Here is a 23,071-nt window from a genome sequence, read left to right on the forward strand (position 1 = left end):
TTCATGGACAGAGGAGCCTGGTGGGCTACAGTCCATGGGGTTGCAGAGAGCTGAACACGACTATATGCATGCACTCCATCACGACTGGTGTGGCTGGTACACTGGGCCGGCTGAGTGCGTGGGACACAGTACGACAGCCTGTGATGGAAGAAGCAGACTGACTTGCACTTTGAGCTTGTGTTGAAGGGCATTATGAATTCTAGGTTTCTGAACTGTGTTTTTCAGACAGGTGAGAAAATTAACGTGGTTTTCATTCCAGTGAGGCTAGCTTAGCCTTTCATTATATTTCAGATTGAGACCCTGAATGTCAAGGAATTCATGACACTGGGCTGTACAGTTCCCTAAGATGATCAGGCAACCTCACAGATTTCTGTTAAGGAATGTTTTTATTGTTCCTTTATTCTACCCCTTTTTGAAGTATGTGTTATGCTGATATTCTCTGCTGAGAGAGATGATCATTCTAATGTGAATTATTATTTTCATTTGTGCCAACAGAGGAAACTTCGAGAGGTGTCCACAAAGTTCCAGCTTTTCCAGAAGCCTGCTAACTTTGAACAGCGCATGCTTGACTGCAAGCGTGTGCTCGATGGTGTGAAAGCAGAGCTTCATGTCCTGGACGTGAGGGATGTGGACCCTGATGTCATACAGACCCACCTGGACAAGTGTATGGTGAGGCCACTGGGTGGCTAATGTGTCCAATGGGTTTTCCTGTTGCTAATATGGCTTCATCTAGTGCTTATATATATGTTTTGTACAATAGTTGTTAGTCTAAAATGTGCTAAGAATAGGGATAAATGATGAAAAACAGGTTAGGAAATTAGAAGTGTGATTCTTTCCTCCTAGGAAATTAGGAGAGATAGGAGAGAGAGTAAAATCAGAAAAAATCAGTAAAACCAGCAGAGAGTAAAATCAATTAGTACAGTGTAATGAGATAAGGAAACTAGAATAGACATGCATATAATGTGATTTAAAAACAAGAGGAAAACATATCTTAATCACAGTATGAAGTTAGGGAAGACTTTGACAGAATGTGACTAACCAGCTAAATTTTAAAGGATCAATTTGAGGTAGCTAGAGGAACCAGGAAATGGCAACCCACTCCAGTATTCCTGCCTGGAGAATCCCGTGGACAGAGGAGTCTCGTAGGCTATAGTCCATGAGGTCGCAAGAGTCGGACACAACTTAGTAACTAAACTACCACCAGAAGAACCGTACTTAGAGTGAATGTCAGGAATATTGCAATGTACAGCAAATTTATTCTCAAAGAAAGTAAAATTTTAAATTTTAATTTATAAAGTTTAAGCCTAAAGTGTGAAAGAAAAAATTATACTTAGAATAGATGTCAGTGATATGGTAGCATAAAAATCATTCTCTAGGAAAATAAAATTTTAAGTCAAAGTCTAAACTTAAGATGTAAAAGAAAAAATTATTTAAAAGACCTTATTACTCTTTTAGTTTTGAACTTTAAAATTCAGTTGCCCAGGAATTTAAAGATCATGTGCCTGAGTATTCACAGTCTTAGAATTAGTGTTCTGTTTGAGAAGAATCATGAGAAAACTGAAGATGACATGTGTTTAGAAAAGTCTGGGAAGAGTTCTTTGTGCTTTTCAAAATTGCAGTCTCCACATGTCTGTTGCATACTGAAGATTGTTTGATTACTTAAAAACTGGAATGAATGGAAGGATGAACAAATAGGATGAATTTTTATACATAATATGTGTGCATATGCATGAATGAGTGTACATGTATATTTACTGAGATACAGAGATCAACAAAGCAAGCACTGTCCTTGACCTTGAGCCATCTAGTCCAGTGGTCTGTTACTATGTGACCGCGCCACATGAGGTGTTTCAGGTCAACACTATGATGAATGGAGATAAGAGAACCTGCCCAGGATAAAGCTTTTCAGCTTTAAAGCAATGAGGATGAGGGCATCTCTGAATTTGACCTGTATAACTTCAACTTCCTATGGTCATATACATATTGATGTATGGAACTTTTATATGTCTTTTCATTATGTAACTAACATGTGCTGCTCTTTGTGGCAGACTTTGTACTTCAGAGAACTGTAAGAAAAAATTGAATCTTAATACTTCCAAATTCCCACAGCCAGAAATAGCCAGCATTAGCTTTTTTCTAGTCACAGCATTTAGGATTTTGAAAAATGTAATTTTAAAAAATGTTGGACGTTCAATTTTTAGTCCTCATGTTTTCCCATTTTATGTAGGAAAAATGTTCATATTATCAAGTACTTTCCTAAGCCTTTAAGATATAGGTTTGAGTCTTTTTTAATAAGACAAGTATAATCTCTATGAGTGTATTTTCTTATCTGAATTTAAAAAATTATTACAACCTTGATCTCATCTTACTCCTTCTTTGAACCAGATCTGAGAGAGAGAAAATCCTTTGATCTCCATGGTTAATTCTTGGCTGTCAATCTTTGCCATCCATGTTCTGAAATGGTTCCAGTTACCACATTTTCACTAATATGTAAAATTTGTCTGGCTTTATTTTTAAGAAACTCTATAAAATTTTGAGTGAAGTCAAGCTTGAAGTGGAGACTGTAATCAAAACAGGAAGGCACATTGTCCAGAAGCAGCAAACCGACAATCCTAAGGGGATGGATGAGCAGCTGACCTCTCTGAAGGTTCTCTACAACGACCTGGGCGCCCAGGTGAGCGGGCGGGTGCACTCCCCTCTGTCTCTCTCATCTGTGTATTCTGAAATTTTACTTCTGGGAGAGGAATGCTTATTTGAATTTTATGGCATCAATAATACATGTTTTAATTTATTCCAATAATTTTTATTACATATCTTTAAAAGTGTGTGTTGTCCATGAGGGCCACTCCATTTCTTCTAAGGGATTCTTGCCCACAGTTCATTTCAGTTCAGTTGCTCCGTCGTGTCTGACTCTTTGTGACCCCATGGACTGTAGCACGCCAGGCCTCCCTGTCCATCACCAACTCCCAGAGCTTGCTCAAACTCATGTCCATTGAGTCGGTGATGCCTTCCAACCGTCTCATCCTCTGTCATCTCCTTCTCCTCCCACCTTCAATCTTTCCCAGCATCAGGGCTTTTCAAATGAGTCAATTCTTCGCATCAGGTGGCCAAAGTATTGGAGTTTCAGGTTCAGCATCAGTCCTTCTAATGAATATTCAGGACTGATTTCCTTGGGGATGGACTGGTTGGATCTCCTTGCAGTCCTAGGGACTCTCAAGAGTCTTCTCCAACACCACAGTTCGAAAGCATCAATTCTTTGGTGCTCAGTTTTCTTTATAGTCCAACTCTCACATCCATACGTGACTGCTGGGAAAACCATAGCTTTGTAGTAGTTATAATAATCATCTGAATTAAATTCACCCATTCCTATCCATTTTAGTTCACTGATTCCTGAAATGTCGATTTTCACTCTTGCCATCTTCTGTTTGATCACTTCCAATTTACTTTGATTCATGGACCTAACATTCCAGGTTCCTATGCAATGATTTTCTTTACAGTATTGGACTTTCCTTTCACCACCAGTCACATCCACAACTGACTGTTGTTTTCGCTTTGGCTCAGCCTCTTCATTCCTTCTGGAGCTATTTCTCCACTCTCCTCCGGTAGCATATTGACCTTATAGACACCTTATAGACCATATAGACGCCTACTGACCTGTGGGGTTCATCTTTCAGTATCATATCTTTCTGCCTTTTCACAGAGTATGTTACTATTAAAATGATGAATAGTTACATAGAAATGTATTTTAATGTGTAATCCAGACTAATTTCTATATTTTCAAAGGCTACAGACATTTCATAAGTTATTGTGAAGAAACTCCACAAGTAATAGTCTCTGTGTAAACACAGGTTATTGGTCCTTGGGTTTCTAGATTGAACAATCCATTGAGAAATGTTAAAAACATTAGGACTCTAATAAGTAGTATCAGGAACTTCACATTAATCCAGCAGGATTTAAAATCTTATCCAGAAACATCTATAATTTGAACATTTTAGTGAATTTGTGAGGAAGTTGTTAGGCCCTTTATTGTGAATGACTGACTGGATCCATTAAGCTTCACGTCTTCTCTTATTGAGAATCTCTGCCCTGAAACCAGACAAGCAAAAACAAGATAAAACACAGAAACAAATGAAGTGAAACATTCTCATTAATATTGAAAAGCTGTGTTAGATAATATATTAGACCCTTCTGTGGTTATTAAATATTAACCAAGTTTCTACACAAGCCCAGAGAATATGAGCTGAAATTTTGTGATCACTTTGAGATTACTAACAGTCATACATTTCCTGGGCAATTTGGATTTCATTTCTACAAGATTAGATTACTGATGTGATATGCTGTATACCATTTTTGATACATTTCACATCTGGAACACGTATGGTAAGAGCTTTTTATATTATACGGCTGAAGTTATTTGTGAAATATTACTGTATTATTTGGGCTTCCCTGGTAGCTCAGATGGTAAAGAATCTGCCTGCAATACGAGAGGCCTGGGTTCAGTTTCTGGGTTGGGAAGATCCCCTGGAGAAGGGAACAGCTACCCACCCCAGTATTCTGGAGAATTCTATGGACTGTATAGTCCAAGGGGTCACAAAGAATTGGACAAGACTGAGCGACTTTCACTTTCACTGTATTTATTAATTGACAGGGCATTTTATAAATGGTAACAGTGTGGCTGGTTTTTACACCAAATTTCTGTGATTATGGCTTTAGAGTTAAGTCATTTTCTCACTCAATACAACTAAACTTTAATGTGTATGAGAAGTTACACAGGCAGTTAGAGATACAGTGATGAGCAAAAACATGTTATCTCTGCCAGGTGGAACTGTGAGAAATAAAAGAAGAAAGCTTTAATCAAGCAGTCATACAAAGTAATGTCAAATTATCAGCCTAAAGTGTTATGAAGGAATATATGTAGCACTGTAGGAGTATGTGTAAAGAGGGATTTGATCCAGTCTGGGTTAGGAAAGCTTCCCTGAGCAAGTGGTGCATAAGCTGAGATCTGAAGGATGAGTCGTAGTAGCCAGGGCGAAATCAGTGGAAGAATTTTTGAGGCTGATGCAACATCATGTGTAAAGGTCTGTGGCAAGAGGCAGCGTGGTACATTTGTGTGGCTAAAGCAGAGAGAACAAGTGTGGGAACAGGGTTTTGGAGAGATGTGATGATACCAGATCCTACCAGTGTCTTCGAGTTTGTGATAAAGATTTTAATCTCTGTCTCTGGAGTAATGAGTAATTATTGCAGGGCTTTAGCAGGGAGAGAACATGCTCAGATGTATGTTTTTCTAAAAGGTCACTCATTGCAGTTTGGAGCGTACATTGCAGACAGGCAAGCATGGATGTAAGAAGACCAGTTAGGAAGTCATTGTCATGCTCTTAGTGAGAAATGATGGTACTTGAACTAGGGTGGAACATTGGAGATAGTATGAACAGATTTTTTAAATAGATATTTAGGATATAAAGTGAGCAGGTCTTGGTGGAGGCTTTGATGTGGAGATGCAGGAGAGAGATGAAGGAGACTCCTGGGTTTCGGGCTTGATTATGTGGAAGATCACAGTGCCATCATTGGGATGGGACACTTAAAGGCAGAAGCATGGAAAATCATAAACATGTTTGGGATATGTTGACATTTTAAGTGTCTTTGAGAGAGTTAATTGCATATGTCAGATATTCATAGTTATTCAAGTCTGGAGACTATATCTGGGATGAAGATATAAATTTTATGAGTCATATGCATAGAGGTGATAATTAAAATTTTCAGTGATGATGAGATTGACTAGGGAGAGGATATATCAATAGTGAAAAAAGAAAAGTTCCTGAATTAAGTAAGTTTTGAGGGATTGCATCACTTAGGAGGATATTTGAAGAAGATGAGCTTATAGAGAAACTAAAGTATATATGTAAGTGTGTGTGTGTGTATGTATTTATGTATATCACATTTCTTCATTTATTTGTCAGTGGCTATTGTGAATAATGCTGCAGTGAATATGGGAATGCAGATATCTCTTTAAAATAATGATTTCATTTCCTTTGTTATATACCAGAAGTAGGGTTGCTGGATGATAGAGCAGTAGTTCTTTTTTAAATTTTTTGAGGGCCCTCCATGTTGTTTTCCATAACTGCAAACTTGACATCTGCTCAGAAAGTAGATCTTAGGTGTTCTCACCACAGAAAAAGGTAACTGTGTGATGATGGACGTGTTAATTAACTGTGGGACTCATTTCACAATGTATATGTGTATAAAATGATTACAGTATACACCTTAAAAACACATATTGTGCAACCATGTATTTTATATGCATGAGAAGCTAAGAAGTGGTAGTACCCCAGGAATGTGCTAGGTCTGGGAAGCTGAAGGACAGAGGGGATTTGGAGAATGAGTGTAGGTTTTTGTTCTGAATATTACTGAAATAGTAAAAACAAGGCATCCACTTAAAAGCATACTTTAGATCTTTTGCCATTGGGGTCATCACTGAGCTTAGCAAAGATGATTTCTGTGGAATGATGGAGGTAGAAGCCAGAATGTCATGGCTTGAACACTGTATGGGGGATGACAGATGGTTTTGAGAATTTGTATGGGAAAGGCAGGAGAGAGGGAGGGAAGGTGGGGCCAGAGGAGGAAACTTGTGTGTGTATGTGTGTGTGTGTGTGTGTGTGTGTGTATGTGTGCGTGTGTGAGAGAGAGAGAGACAGACAAATGCTTGAGTATGTTTCATCCTTGGTGGGAATGATCCTATTGAGAAGGAATGCTTGCATCTCCAGGAGGGAGAAGGGATAAATGGTTAGGTAAAAGATTTACAACTTGATACTGCCTAATTTAATATGCAGTACATCTTAAAATGCATTGATTAGATCAGCTGAAGAGAGTGTAAATTGTTATAAGTTGAACTGTAAATTATTTTCTTCCTGGTATACCAAAATCTTTGGTAGCATTAAGTTTTATGATGATTGTGTAGTTGCCTGGGCATGTCAGTCAGATAAGTATCGTAATATCTTTTAATATAATTCAAATATTTTTCTCCTGAAGTCTGCCTTGAGGTGCTATTAATTTAGAGTCATGAATTTTAATTAAACTCCATAGGAAAAAAATTTCGCTTCTAAGAAGGAATTGAATAATAATCAATCTTTGAGACATGCAAGAGTAAAAATAAACTTACAGGATGAGTAAGAAGTGCAATCCCATTTTACTTACTCAGAAAAATTTGATTTCTATATCTAAGAAAGTTTATATTATTTTATATCATCTAAAAAATTTCATCCCATACATCACATTTCACTCTACTACTTATAATATTATTGTCTATACATACATGCACATAAAAGCAGGAACATGTTTTTGTGTATATATTGTGTTTGACATCCTTTAAAGTGTCAGCTCAGCATTAGGCTGTGAATCATTTTAGTCTGAGACTACCACTGTGTAATGCCAGTGGTCAGACCAGGCTCAGTCTCATGGTCATGCCGCTCTGCTCATGACCGTAACCTTTTTAAGCTTCACTGTCCTGTTCTGTTAAGTGGAAAAAAATAGTTCTGATCACAGGGTTTTATTGTATAACATGTGTAGATTTATTAGTATAATATGAGAGGCTGGCAAATGTCAGTTAAGTTCATTTTCCTTTCTGTCAACAACAGTAAGAACAAAATAGTAATAAAAGTTTGTATTCCATAGCCATTTAATGTATTTTAAATTAAGCGGTTAATTGTGAAACGTATGATTGTAAAAAATCTTGCCATTTCTCCCTCATGTTGATGTGTTTGTTTTTTAAACAGAATCCCTCATTGAGAGGGTTTAAGACATCTTCTGCTCAAAATGATGAAAGATGCTATTCTTTGATTCCTTAACCTTGTTGAAGGGACTGGGGCAAGACCTTTGTGTATATATTTTCCTCACTAAAAACTTGTAACAACCTTCTGAGGGCTCTATCTCTACCAGGGCCACTTAGGAAGTTAAGTGGTAGAACTAAGATGAAAATTCAGGGTTGCCTGAAACTTAACCACTACAGTATATTGTCTTCCTGCAGAAATGCAAGAATGAAGTGATTCTAGGTGCCAGAGATAAAGGTTAGGTATGTCTTGGGGGTTATGAATCTGTGTGGATCTTTAGTCCATGTTTGTTTCCACCCATGTTCATCTCTCTCGTGCTTTTTTTTAAGGTGACAGAGGGAAAACAGGATCTGGAAAGAGCATCCCAGTTGGCTCGGAAAATGAAGAAAGAGGCTGCTGCTCTCTCTGAATGGCTTTCTGTTACCGAAACCGAATTGGTACAGAAATCCACTTCAGAAACTTTGCTTGGTGATTTGGATACAGAAATTTCCTGGGCTAAAGTAAGTTGTAGTTCAGGTGAACCACGAAGATTATCAGTGTAATCTGTGGCATTTTGATCAGAGAAATCTGGGTAGATGTCATTTGTCTCCATTTCATACTAAATATCGTCTTTTCCTTTTTCCGTTCTTTTTTCCACATCTCTGTCCTAAGAATATTTTAAAAGCAACTATCTTCAGAAGACACACACACACACACACACGCATGCATATATATACAAATAACATATACATATACATATGTTAAGATAGGGGAAAGATTTGTTGATTGATTTTGGCCATACCTCTCAGCTTGTGGGATCTTGGTTCCCCACCAGGGATTGAACCCGGGTCCTTGACAGTGAAAGTGCAGAGTCCAAACAACTGGAAAGGAATTCCCCAGAAGATATTTTTATCTTGATTCTGAAAGAGTTAAACTCACATGGCTTATCAACAAGGTTTTTGTAGTCATTACACTTACGTGGTACTTGAACACAGTATAACTATCACCTTCAGAATCAGTGACATTTTTTGAGTATTCATTCTTCACAAAGTATTGTGCTGAATTTATTAATTCTTCTATAGTAAGTTTTGTACCAGTAACTAATCTTTATATTGCAAGCTAACTGGTGTAGAGAGCAGAGAGACAGAATTAAAAAAAAAAAATCAATAAAAGATCAAAGAATTTTCTCTAGTCCTATATTTACTTAGCAATCACATAGATTAGAGAGTTGATTTGCCAGTTCTCTCTTTTGAGGTGGACCAAGAATTGAATGAAACACAAAGTAGTTTTTCTTTTTTTTAACCAAGGCATTCTCTTTTTCTCAATTCATTTTCTAAGAAGCATGTATACTAGAGATAACTGCTGAAAATAAAGGATCAGCACTGTGACAGAGCTTTATATAAAACCCCAGGTGTCAGTTTTGACTTCTTCTATAGGCGTCGACTTTTGGGGTGTGAGGAGGAGGTGCTCTGAGGTTGTGGGGTGATACAATCCCTTAATTTGAATGCTCTTTGGAGTTAGCTGTTGTAAGAAAGTCAAGATGTTAGTCACTAGAAAGAATGTTCTCAGTTTAATAGCCTGTGGAATGTATAATTGCTGTGTGGAGTAAAAGGGATATATGGAGGAAGTGAAACACACTGGAATTCATGGGTTACAGTGGATGACTGACAAAGGCGCTAAACTTTATTTTTTTGAATTAAAGTTTTTCAAGGAAATATCATCTTTTTTCTACAATACACTTTGAAAGTTATTATTTTTTACTAGTCCCTTGAGTCCTATAAGCTCATTGGATGATATTTGCATAGTGTAATACAAAAAAAGAGACAGGAGCAAAAGTGATCTTTAATCAAAGAATACCCTGTTATCATTTCAGTTTTTTGTAGGCCCATGTAGACATGCAAGCACAAGCATATACTTTAAGAAGAATTATATTTAGTGTTTCATGACCTTTTTGAAAAGCAGGTTGTGTCTTTAACATTTTCTTTTATCTACAAGTATTTTGTGTCACACATTGGAGATAGATAGTATTTCATTGTATATTTTATTTCTTATTGTCCCATTCCTCCGTTCATGTCCGTTTAAATTATTACCAGTTTTCACTATTGTAAAATCTGCTGTGATGAGTATACTTGTAGTTAAATCTTAGCATATATTTGTAATTAAATCTTAGCATATGTTTGTAATTAGTTTTCTGAGGATAAATTCTTAGCTCTAAAAATATTGGGTCAAGGGATGTATCCATTTTAAAGTCTATACTGGTTATGAAATTGTCCTTCAGAAATGTTTTACCCAACAGCTGTGAGTGAGAATTTCTACTTGCTTGTTTTAACTAAACTTTTGACAAGGGCAGGCAAATAACATGTCTCAGTTATTTAATTAGAACATTTTCCTTTAGTGTATAGGCCATTTGTAGCTTCTGTCACCATTTGATGTTGTAATTTAGAGATCTTTACCTGTTATAATTATTAATGCTTAATATGTTTTGTATTGATGCAATTTTTTGCCACTCTAGTTTCCTTTCTGTTCTGTATATTTTTAAAACACTTATTATACTTTCTTTTTTAAAGAATAAATTTTTTCCCCTAATTATTTCTGCCTTTAGTGTTTAGAAAGGCCAACTTTACAACAAAATTACATCATTATTTACTTATATTCTCTTCTAGCTCGTTTATAGTTTCATCTTTTTTACCTTTAATGCTTTAATCCTTCTGGAATTTAGTTTGGTGTATGTAATGAGGTAAGGCTCTAACTCTTTTTTCCCCAAATAATTTACCAGTTATCTCAGCACTATTTGTTGAGTAATTATCCTTTCCTCACTGATTTGACCTGCTCAATTCATGTATTCTTTTTGTCTGTTACTTTGCCTTATTTTCTGCTTCGCTGATCTGACCCTCTGAAAATTTCTTCAACTATTTAATATGTGGTTCTATAATATACTTTAGCATGTAGTTAATGACAGGATTTCTTGACTTTCTGTTCCTTCTTTTGTATATATTCATATGAATTTTAAAATTATTACACTTAAATTCTTAAAAAAATTCTTTTAGAAACTTTGGTTGAATTGCCTTAAATTTATAAATTTGTTTTGAGGGGAATTGACATCTTTACTAAATTAAGTCTTTTTAGTAACATGTAAATGTCTCATTTCCTCTCCAAATTCCCTTACATCCCTACATAATACTTTGTAAACATTACGCATATATGCCAAAAAGTTTATTCTTGTGTATTTATTTTATTGGTATGTAAAAAGTATACTTTTCTTTTTATTTTAAACCAATTTCTTATAGCTGGTACACAGGCAATATCAATTTTTGCATATTTAATTTTTAATCATCTTTGTGCACTCACATAAATTCAATTAGTTTTTCAGTTGATTCTCATCATTTTTAAGGCAAAGATAGTAAGTAATGATGTTTATTTCTTCTGGAACCATTCACTCTTAAATTCCCACTTAATCTTATTTCAGATTTGAAATAATGAAGATGGTATATACAAATCACAAATTCACAGTACATTCGTATCATTAGAGTAAACCAAATGAAACATCAGTATGTAACATAATCACTCATTTTTTTCAACATTGTATTGTCAGATTTAACAACCATGCATATTTCACAACACTTCAGTGTATTTCCACACTATAAAATTATGTAAAATTATTTTCCAATGCAAAATTTAAATAGCATCTTCATTCCAAAATGTAATGTTTTTATTCCATAGCTTAAAAATCAGTATTTTCAGTGTAGCCATTTTCTTTACAGTAAAGTCTATTAACATAGTTTGTGTACTGTTTAAATTTAGTTGCATATAGTTAATTATTCCTTATAGTTTTTAAAGACTACTGTAGCCAATCAGTCCATAGCCACTGAAGGAATGTAGAAAATTAATAACTGCGGAGAGTATGGCTGTGGGTATTCTGTTTTTCTGCTTGTTTCCCTCTTTGCTGGAGAAGAACACTTACTTGAGAGAAGTGTTTTGATGTCTTTATAAATATACCAGTAATTAATGAGGCCAAATGAGTCTTACATCTTGACTAACTTGTGATTTTTATCTTTCAAAATGTGATTTAATGATGTGAGACTGAATGTGGACTTGAGCTCCTTGAAATGATTTGTTTAAATATTATTCCAAGGTACAACAGCAGTAGGGTAGATATGTGCATGTTACTTTTTGATTGAAAGAACTTTGCAGTTTTGATTTTGGAACCCAACATTCTCTTTATAATTCTCTGGTCAAACTTATAAATGTGAGAATCAAGTTATCATAATGCCATCCAGGGTATTACCTTTACATAATATGACAATCGCAGAACCAAAGCTTAGACGTGCTACTTCTCCTGTGATGTACTTAAGATGAAATATTTTTTGTAATGTTTATAAACAGAGTATATGTTAAGTTACCTAGTTACAGGGTTGTTCAGTTCAATTCAGTTCAGTCGCTCAGTCGTGTCTGACTCTGTGACCCCATGAACTGCAGCACGCCAGGCCTCCCTGTCCATCACCAACTCCTGGAGTTTACCCAAACTCATGTCCATTGAGTCAGTGATGCCATCCACCTATCTCATCCTCTGTCATCCCCTTCTCCTCCCACCTTCAATCTTTTCCAGCATCAGGGTCTTTTCAAATGACTCAGCTCTTTGCATCAGGTTGTAGTCCTTGCAAATAAATATAGTGTACATCAGTTGTTTCCTGTAGTAGTCAAGGAGATAAATTCACTATGAATATTTTAGAATTTTGAGTTCTGGGGTAGTCCTGCTTTGCCCACTTGTAGTTACTGAAAATGAAATTCATTCTTTATATCTAAAGTTATGATGCAGATAATTGTTGATGTGTAATAAATTAAATTTATATTTAAAAATAAATGATATTATTACCTTTCCACATCTAAAATTGTTACATTCTTTGGTATTTGTGTAATTAAATATTTAATTTTTCTTTGAAGCTTAAAAACTCTCATGTTAGCAAGTTGTGGAATCTTGTGCACTTCTGACGTGTGTAATCAATCTAGGGAGTTGTATATATATATATATATATATATATATATATATATATATGGAAGAAAAATATTTTTAAAATGAAGGTTGTGTAAACTTTTGTAATGTTCTGCAAGATGAAGTGGGTCTTGGGATTTTTATTTTCTAGAATATTCTGAAGGATCTGGAAAAAAGAAAAGCCGATTTAAGTACCATCACAGAGAGCAGTGCTGCGCTCCAGAACCTGATCGAGGGCAGCGAGGCTGTTTTAGAAGAGAAGCTCTGTGTCCTGAATGCCGGGTGGAGCCGGGTGCGTACCTGGACTGAGGATTGGTGCAACACCTTGATGGTAAGTTTCAGGAAGGATTTCATGGTGAAACTCTTTCTCCTATCAATACGTAAAAACCAATACAGCTTTGATTGGAATTCCAAGTCGTATTTTCTGTTTGTCACAATAATGTTTTGCTCGTGAATTAATTTCATTTAGACTACAGTTTGTCTTTTTCTTTGAAAAGATAATAACTAGAAAGAGTTCAAAGTATTTCTATTAAGCAATAAACCATTTGTGATATACATAGAAATGTGTACTTGAACATCTTACTAAATGTAGCTTATCTGCAACATTTTAAATGACTTAATATTGTATTTAATTTTCATACTATTATAGGCTATATGTATAATGTTTTTTTTTATGTATAATGTTTTTAATGTTCTAAAATTGGTTTACTAGTTAAGGGCACAGGTTCTAATACTGGATAGCCCAAGTTAAAGTTTTGACTATAAACTGGAGGACCTTGGTCAAGTTACTTAAGCATTTTCTAAATCTCAGTTTTCTCATATGTAAAATGGACATTATTATAATTTTTACCTCATACAGTTTTTGTGATTATATAGTGGAAAACATGTAGGGTTCTTATAACTAAAAACAATCAATATTAGATATTATGATAATTATGGTAATTATTAAATGTTATATGCTATTAATCTTTGGTTATACCACTACACAGTTAACTAGTATTTCATGAAATAGTGACCCTCTACTTTCATAATGCTTTCTGTTTCTCTTATATTAATACTAACAATGAATACTATATGGCAGCATTACCATCTCCTCCCTTAAAAAGAGTTCTCATCTATAAATTATTATTTCTTCTGATATACCTGAAATAGGACTTTTTCCAAATTCATGGAGTTACTGGGTAATGGATAGAAACAGAGAAAAATAAATTATCATGTGTTTCAATATTTATTGAAATCAATCAGAATGTATAGGGCATTGAAGTTGGTGGGCTTACGTCTTGACCTGTCAGATTGATATTCAGAGTTCATCTACAACTTAGTGTCTTCATAACCTTGTGTGAATTACTTAATTTCACTAAGTTTTAATTTCCCTATATATAAAATGGAGTTAAAAGAACATACTCAGCAAAGTTGTTAAGTGTTGAATAACAAATGTGAAATCTTGGCTCATAGAATATGTTCTATAACTATTTTATATGTTCATTTACATTGTAACTAGTTTTATTCCACATTCTCATAGTCCTTACTTCTGTTTTCTGCAGTCTGTACCTTCTAAATTCTCCTTTCAAATAATATCTATTTCTATTAGAGGATTTGATTTACCTACTTTGGTCTGATGTTTATCAATTCTTAATTAGAATCCAGACCATTGTCAAAACTTTTCTTATGTCATTTATTCTCATTTTTCAATGATTTTTTCATATTATACATTAATAATTTGCTTATTTTAAAACTTACTTCATCCTATAAAATATATTTCCTAAAAGTTGTTAATTTCATCATAACGCTCCTGCACTCTTTTTGATCAAATTCTAAATTCTTGCTTTTGCTTCAGGAATTCTGCCCTGTTTTAACTGGCTTAAGTGTTTGCTTCTGTTTTCAAATTTATACTCTCAATCACATGTTATATCGTGCTTCAGGAAATATCACTGAGGTCTATGCCAAGTGTCATGTTAAGTGCTAATGGTACTGAGGTGAAAAAACATGGGCCCTGCCTCAAGCACTCAAACTTTGAGTAGGCCAAATCTTATTCAAGCGTATTTGAATTGCTTTTTATACTAGTAGTTCCTTAAATGAGTTCTTAACAAATATGATCAAGGCAGGACCAGTAAGATTATTTGTAGTATATGAATGAGAAATAGGGATTAAAATGAAATGAAATTTATAAAGGAACTTTTCGCCATTTATTCTTCCACTTTTCATTGTGTTGAGGTCTAAATTAAAATGAAAAAAGTACCCAACCATAGCTGTGCTTCCGTGGTGGCTCAGACAGTAAAGAATCTGCTGGCAGTGTGGGAGACCCAGGTTTGATCCCTGGGTTGGGAAGATCCCCTGGAGAAGGGAATGGCTACCCACTCCAGTATTCTTGCCTGGAGAATTCCATGGACAGAGGAGCCTGGTGGGCTACAGTCCATGGGATCGCAGAGTCGGACATGGTTGAGTAACTAACACTTTCACTTTTACAGCTGTTCAATTTTTGGAGTGAGATTTATCCATTGGGGAAGAGCTTTGCAGGAAGGTAGAAGTTCTTGAAATTTAGCATTACTTAGGTCTTTGAAGACCTTTTAAATGTCTTTGAAGATTATTGTCTTAATTATTTCATATAGTCGTATCAGTGTTTTATTAATTCCTTTCTAGAACCATCAGAACCAGTTGGAAATATTTGATGGAAATGTTGCTCACATAAGCACCTGGCTTTATCAAGCTGAAGCACTGTTGGATGAGATCGAAAAAAAGCCAGCAAGCAAACGAGAAGAAATTGTGAAGGTAGCAGACATGGAGGATCAGTAACAAATCTGAGAATGGAAGGTTTTGCTGTTGCCTTTCTCTTGAGGAATACTCCAAGTTACTTGTACACATGTGTTTCTTGTGCATTAGATTTATTAACTTTTATGTTGGTGGGACAAACATGAGAATGAGTCTTTTTTTTTTTTTGGTTTTTGTCTTAGCTAAATTTTTGTTCCATTCCTCTGAGGTAAGAATTGGCATCTAAAAGTGCCACATTATGGGAATGTTAACATAATTTTTCCATTGTAATTTGATAAGCTAGGAAAACAGAAAATACGTCTTCATTTTGTCATGCTGCATAGTTGAATGCTGCGTTGTTAGTTAACAGTGAAAGTGCATTCTTAGTTATTTTTTTCATGACTTGCAAAATTTGGTGGCATTACAGAAAGTTGGAGCAAAACTGACTTCATAATGAGCATTTGGCTTGTCATTCAGTCAAATCTGCTGCATATTTACCACCATTAGATTTATTAACCAACCTTTTTTTTTTTTTAGCTAAATTTCAGAGGGATCAGCTGTGTTAAAAAAAAGATAGTACGCTTTTTCAGAAGTGCAGTTACTTCATTCACTTTGCAAAATCAGCTGCTTCATAATGAGCCCATTATATTCCCCACCAACCCAGCTTTTCAGAGGGATCAGCTGTGAAAAAAAAGATAGTACGCTTTTTCAGAAGTGCAGACTTCTTCACTTTGCTCAGCTGCTTTAGATAATTGTTGTTCTGGGGACTTCAGAGTCTCAGAAAAGTGCCAAGAGTACCCCTTATTCTTTCCTGTGTTTTTACATTTTGTTTCAAAGTTGAAGGTCAGACCTAACTTTTAAGAATTTCCCCTGGGAAATCTTTTCTATCTACTGCTCAGGCCCCACCAATCCTTCTTTGGAACTCTCTGACACATCAGATGTGGATGAACAATTGAATTCTGGGTTACAAATATACTCTTACAACATTTTGCAGACATCACTGAATGAATCTTTTTTTTCCCCTTCACGTTGTTTATTGATGACAGGAAACACTGCATAATTAAAGATTTGATGAGGAACCTGCAAACAATAAAGAATGTGTCTGTTGCCAGCAAAATAACAATTATTTCAGGTCCTTTAGACGTTACAGAGCTTTTTCACACCAGATGGTTCATGTGAAACAAAACCATTTTAGAGTGTTTAATTATTCGTCTGTAAAACCTTTAAAGCATGAATTAGTTTCCTTTCTTTACTACATTTTCCTTATTTCCAGGACTACACTTTTAGTGAATTTATTAAATTTATTACATTTATTAAATTACTAACATACGTTTAACATAACCTTTAAACAATTTTTCATGAAAGTCAAGACCTATTTGCAAAGTGTTTATTTCTTTCCACTTGATTTTTCTTAAAGAGAATTTCAAGAATCTGTACACAACTAGCAAAATTTGAGACAAGCAGTGGCTGTTTTTTTTTTTTAATATGACAATAAGATTTAGATGCAAGAGAACACATATGAAAAGTTCCATAGTTAAGTTGATATTCTTCTGTTTCTATCTACATATACTAATTTAAAAACTACTTCCTCAAACTACTTATTTTCTCTCAGCCACCATAACAAGTAAGCTTAGATTCTTCAGAGCAGTGGATTAGGCTCCACGTCTGAGATCATTGAGTACCTTGCGGTATCTTTCATTCTTGTAAATCACCAAGAAAACATCTGCAGAATTTATAGATACGTACAGATAAGCTAATACTTCATTCAAAATGTACCTATAGCCATACTCCTGAGAGATTTCCAGCACTCTTCAAAAACTTATGAATGAAGTAGAAATCGAGGCAGGTATTTGCATTCCTTTCTTAGGCCTGAAAATGAATTTAATGACCATTATGAAATTAGCCAGAGGAAACTGCATAATGTTGTTGTACATTTTAGTTAAAAACTAAATGATAATATTCAACTCACTTCCAAATCAGTTTACCTTCACCAAGGAAAGGAGGATGGTGGTAAACAAGATTTCTAGGGGGAAAAGAAGTTAAAGTCTGTTCCTTGCTACTTAATCTTTTATCAGCCTCAAGAAGCTTTACAACTCTTAGAATAAGATGGTTGAAGAAATGACACAATAAATCTTATAGACTATGCAGTTATAAAGTAAAGTTTTATATAAACTGGGAGTAGTTTAAAATGCTTCCCATATAGCATGAACAAGTCTCTCTCTCTTTTTTAAAATATATGAGTAGCTCTTATTCAAATTGATGGTATTGAAATGTCTTACTAGGAATCTGACATTTATTTAAGCTCCCTTTACTTCCCAGTTACCACTGCACCCGTGTTTGGTTTTGATTTTTCCCATGTGATAATTTCGTGCTTTCTTACAATTAGCGTTTACTCTCTGAGATGGATGATGTCAACCTCCAAGTACAGAATGTCCGAGATCAAGCTGTTGTTTTGATGAGTGCACGTGGAGGCTCAAGCCGGGAGCTTGTAGAACCAAAATTAGCGGAATTGAACAGAAATTTTGAAAAGGTCTCTCAACACATCAGAAGTGCCAAAGTAAGTGTTATATTTTAATATGAAGCTATTTTCTTGTACACATGTAGCTGAATGGTAGATAGTTATACAGTGCTAGTGCTAAGTCGCTTCAGTTGTGTCTGACTCTTTGCGACCCTATGGAATGTAATCTGCCAGGCTCCTCTGTCCATGGGATTCTCCAGGTAAGAATACTGGAGTGGGTTGCCATGCCTTTCTCCAGGGGATCTTCCCCACCCAGGGATTGAACCCACGTCTCTTACATCTACCTGTATTGGCAAGCAGGTTCTTTACCACTAGTGCCATCTGGGAAGCCCCAATTATATGATATATACAACAAAAAATTAAATGAAAATGGTTTGATCACTTTTCTTTGATTGGAGCATTTGTTCTTATTTATGATTGTGCAAATGAAGGAGAGAATCTAAAAAATTAGTATTAAAGAAAATAACCCATTTGAGAAGAGGTTTCACGTATTGAAATTATCTAAGAGGAAGGGTCCTCATTTTTGTAGGAAGTAACTATTCTCTAACTTTGCTTTATTTTGAAATATCTGATGTTGTTATTGTTTAGTTGCTAAGTCCTGTCTGACTCTTTGTGACCCAATGGACTACAGCCCACCAGGCACCTCTGTCCATGGGATTTTCCAGGCAAGGATACCAGAATGGATTACCATTTCCTTCTACAGGGGATCTTCCTGCCCCAGGAATCAAATCTGGGTCTCCTGCATTTGCAGGCAGATTCTTACCACTGAGCCACCAGGGAATCCCAAAATATCTGATAAAATAGGCCAAACTATCTCTCATAGCCTAAGAATATACTTAGATTATTTACAACTTAAAGAAAACAAACAAAAATCTTGCTTTAACTCTTGCCTTCCTTACCTTGTGACCTAAGCTTACTTTAGTCTTTTCAGTAGCTCTATGGGAGATTTTTCTACAAATGTAAAAAAGTAGTATAGGAGACATAGGAGGTGGATTGAAAGAAAGTATGAAGAAAATGATTATTTTTCCCATAAATAATTTCTGTTAACATTTTGACATGTATTTCTGTTCTTATATGTATGTGAAATTAAAGTATCAAAATTTTTATATTGTTTTGTTTATTCTCCTTTGACAAGGTTTTTAACAGCTATTCAATTATATGATCTGTTGTGGTTTTTAAGTCAGTTTTCCACTTTTATTGTGCTTTTATAAATATTGTCTTGTTAAAATTCTCTTACGTGTGTCTTTTTGCTTGTCTCTTAATATGCCCTTAGGATCACTTCATAGAATTCCTTGAAATTGTTGTGAAAGTTGTACATACAAATGCTGTTAAATAGATTTTTCCAGAGAGGTTGCTAGCTTCCCCGTGTTCAGTCAACACTGCTAGTTTTCCTGCATTTCATTTTATTAAAGCTGTTACATTGATTTTGGACTTCTCCAGTGGCTCACTGGTAAAGAATCTGCCTGCATTGCAGGAGATTTAGGTGACATGGCTTCTATCCCTGGGTTGGGAAGATCTGTTGGAGACAGGTCATGGCAACCCACTACAGTATTCTGGCCTGGAGAACCCCATGGACCGAGGAGCCTGGCAGGCTGCAGTCCATGGGGTCACGAATAGTCAGACATGACTGAAGCGACTGAGCATGCACACACATTGATTTTAGGCACGTCCATAGAAACTATTTCTATATAGATATTGTCTGAAAATACTGCATTGAGAAGGATACACTTTTCTGAAGTTTGGATATCACAATCCAGGGGGCACTGTACTGGAGAACATTAATTGGGAGTCATTCTTTGTCACGTTTCTGTATTCGGAGGTGGTCTTTCTTCCTCTCTGGCCAAGGCAGGGGTGGCTTCTGCATCATGGCACTGTTTCCTGATGTTTTGCTTGTGGTCCCAGAATGCCCCTCACACACTCCAGGCAGTCAGGGTCCCTTGCACACTAGTTCACATCTGTGGCTGGAATTTGGAGAATGTGGTAATCAGAGATGCCCAAGTTGGTAAAAATTATTGCTGTGTGAATGAATAAACTAAAGTCAATTCAAACACATGCTAGTTCTTTCTTGACACTGATTAATGGTGAAAGGTCAAGTTAAGACCGTCTTTTTAAAGAGCGTTTTTCCCTCCACAGTTGCTAATTGGCCAGGAACCATTATCATACCCGTGTCTGGTCACCAGTGAAGCATTTGAAGTTGCTGTACCTTTCTCTGACTTGGAAAAATTAGAAAGTGACATAGATAATATGTTAAAAGTTATGGAAAAACACTTGGAATCCAGTGATGAAGATGAAAAGGTTGGTTCAAGGAGATTTTCAAAACCATGGTGTTGTCACTTTTGTTGTTTGTTAATTACATCTTTACACTAATAATGTTTACCCAGATATCTGCCAAACATGATAGAACAGATTTAAATGTGATTTTCTGCGAAGTGTCAATGTAAGATTTGTCATGTGATTTACATAATATCTTAAAAAATAGACATTTTCTGATGATAGTGTTATCTTAGTGCTATTTAGCTTCTAAACTAGCAGTCTTTATGAGCTATTTTAGCTTCATATATAAATATTTTAAGAGAAACACACACATTTGTTGTGTATCATTCAGATAAACATATGGTGACTATAATATACTTTGTAGGTTGGTTCTGCTTGGGAACTGATAGTAATTGACCTTGTGCTTTTTTCTTTTGAGTAATTTATATTTTTCAAACATCCAGATGGATGAGGAGAGAGCCCAGATCGAGGAAGTTCTACAAAGAGGAGAACAAATGTTGCATCAACCTATGGAAGATACTAAAAAAGAAAAGATCCGTTTGCAGTTACTACTTTTGCACACAAGATACAACAAAACTAAGGTATTGTCATGGGGGAGATTCTTTTCCACTTAAATAACTTTTTCAGCTCTTGCCATTCAGATGTTTGATGTTGCAAATCAAATGATTTCTCAAATCAATGAGACGTCAAATCAGTGATGTCTGAAACCAATTGGAATGGTATTTCCTTCTCCTTTCTAGTGTGTATTGCTAGATAGGTTTATATTTTTGGATGAGGCAATATTAAGAAAATAGAAACATAAAATTTTATTATAGGACATCCCTTTTGGATTTCTGATAATGTTTTAAACCTTTGGGGTGTGACTTCCTCCTTCAGTTTTGTATTTTATGTGTAGAGGTCTTGACCACATTAAAAAAAAAATTCTAGTAAGTAAATTCATGACATTGATAAAATATGATTTATGTTCTAGAAAAAGATTCACCACCAGCTCCCTTTTCAATGGCCATCTTTGCAGCTATGTTGTAAATGTGCTGTGTTCCTTAGAGGTCTGTTAAGTAATCCTAGAACCAGTTTTCGTTGATGATGTTGGAATCTACTAGAAGATTCAGGTTTCTCGGCTTGCTGTCTATTGGATGTCTCCATCTGTTTATACTGCTGCCTTATAACAGGTTCCAGGTTGAACTAGCCCTCTCACTACCTCCCCCCACCCCCAACCTGTTTCCTACTTCGTTCCCTATCTTACTTAGTTAATTACTTTCAAAACTACCCATTCTCAAGGTAGAAACCTCAAAATCTTCTCAATCATTTCCTTTTCCACATAGGCTTTGTTCCTCACACCACATTGAGGAAGGATTAAAACCATTAGGTCCAAATGAAATAAGATACGGGACTGAACCAGCAGTTGAATCCAGTTCTATCAGTTACTTGTTTTATGAACTTGGGAAAGTAACTTCCTAAATCCTCTATCCCTTCCATAATTCAGACTTCTGTGATTTTTACCTATTAGTTATTCCCTAAGCTTCTCATAACTCCAGCCCATCTTCTGTTATTTTTCTCAGGATTATTCCTCATCCCCTAAGTCATGGCTGATCATATGATTTCCTATTCCAAGAAATTGTGTAGGAATATTGTAAAATGCATAAAAAGCTTTAAGTGCAAAATTTGTCACTGTAATGATATATAGAGGCTTTGGTTTGACCTCTGCCACCTCTGATTCACTGTCATTCCCCATATAGTATAGCTATACTGGTTTTTTCTACCTTTTCTCAATATACTGGTGCCTTAGTACCTCTTGAATCTTGCTAATTTTATTGTTATTCTCTGGTGTGAGTTTTATCTTCTTATTTTATCTGAAAAATATGTTGTCTCTTAATACTTGTTTCCATTTTTATTTCTAACATTTTTAAGATTATATTATAGTACTTTGTTTAATTGTTGCTTTTAAAACTATCTTTCGTCTCTGGAACTTCATCTTTGGGCCCCAAATAGAGACAATTTTTAGACTTTTAACACATAAATACGTTTGCTTTTTGAAAGTACTAATGTATACTATTACAGAGTGGCTTCATTTTGGTTTCACTAGCATTAGTTATTGTAAATAAAATGATTTTAAGACATTAAAGCATTTTTATCCTTCTTACATTAACCTATATACTTCTACAAATCTATAGTTTTTAAAACTGTTAACTGTGAACATTAGAATCCCTTGAGTAGCTTAAATAAAGTCAAGCCTCAAACCAGTTAAATCAAATTCTTTCAGGTTGTGCCTAGGTGTGGAGACTTCAAGAAGAAAACTTTAGAGATGAGTCTAAGGTTCAGTCAGCACTGAGGACCACCAGTTTACAGGACTTGTTTTCTTCCTTGTCTTTCTTTTCTCTTTTTTCGAGTGAGCAGTGACCCACTGCATGCTGTGGGCAGTATTTTACCCCCGGTTAAATGATTAGAAAAAGTTTATGTGGATGAGAGGAGGTGGAGAAAGGGCCTAGAAAGGATTGTGTGATGTATGCACCTACAAAAAGCTGGAACATGAGAAGGATTTTAGCCGAAAAAATTCTTTCACTTTCCCCTCAGTGAGTTTTCATTTGGATTAACCTCATTATTCGGCTTCCCTGGTGACTCAGATGGTAAAGAATCTGCCTGCAGTGAGATCTGGGTTTGATCCCTGGGTTGGGAAGATCCCCTGGAGAACGGAATGGCTACCCACTCCAGTATTCTTGTCTGGAGAATCCCTTGGACTGA

At 35.5% G+C, this 23,071-nt stretch overlaps 1 protein-coding gene across 8 annotated transcripts in view; it reads left to right on the top strand.

Moving 5' to 3' along the window:
- The window catches only part of UTRN (utrophin), a 538,889-nt gene that overhangs the window by 195,441 nt on the left and 320,377 nt on the right, over positions 1-23,071 (top strand). For all 8 annotated transcript variants that reach the window (XM_043457450.1, XM_043457448.1, XM_043457451.1 and 5 more), the window contains 8 exons: positions 496-669; positions 2,519-2,674; positions 8,153-8,323; positions 12,944-13,123; positions 15,433-15,561; positions 17,927-18,097; positions 20,192-20,353; positions 20,776-20,913. In XM_043457450.1, the coding sequence (XP_043313385.1) occupies positions 496-669; positions 2,519-2,674; positions 8,153-8,323; positions 12,944-13,123; positions 15,433-15,561; positions 17,927-18,097; positions 20,192-20,353; positions 20,776-20,913 (1,281 nt within the window). The remainder of the gene's footprint in view (positions 1-495; positions 670-2,518; positions 2,675-8,152; positions 8,324-12,943; positions 13,124-15,432; positions 15,562-17,926; positions 18,098-20,191; positions 20,354-20,775; positions 20,914-23,071) is intronic.

This window comes from Cervus canadensis, chromosome 33, assembly GCF_019320065.1.
Source record: "Cervus canadensis isolate Bull #8, Minnesota chromosome 33, ASM1932006v1, whole genome shotgun sequence".
NCBI classification, from domain to species: Eukaryota; Metazoa; Chordata; class Mammalia; order Artiodactyla; family Cervidae; genus Cervus; species Cervus canadensis.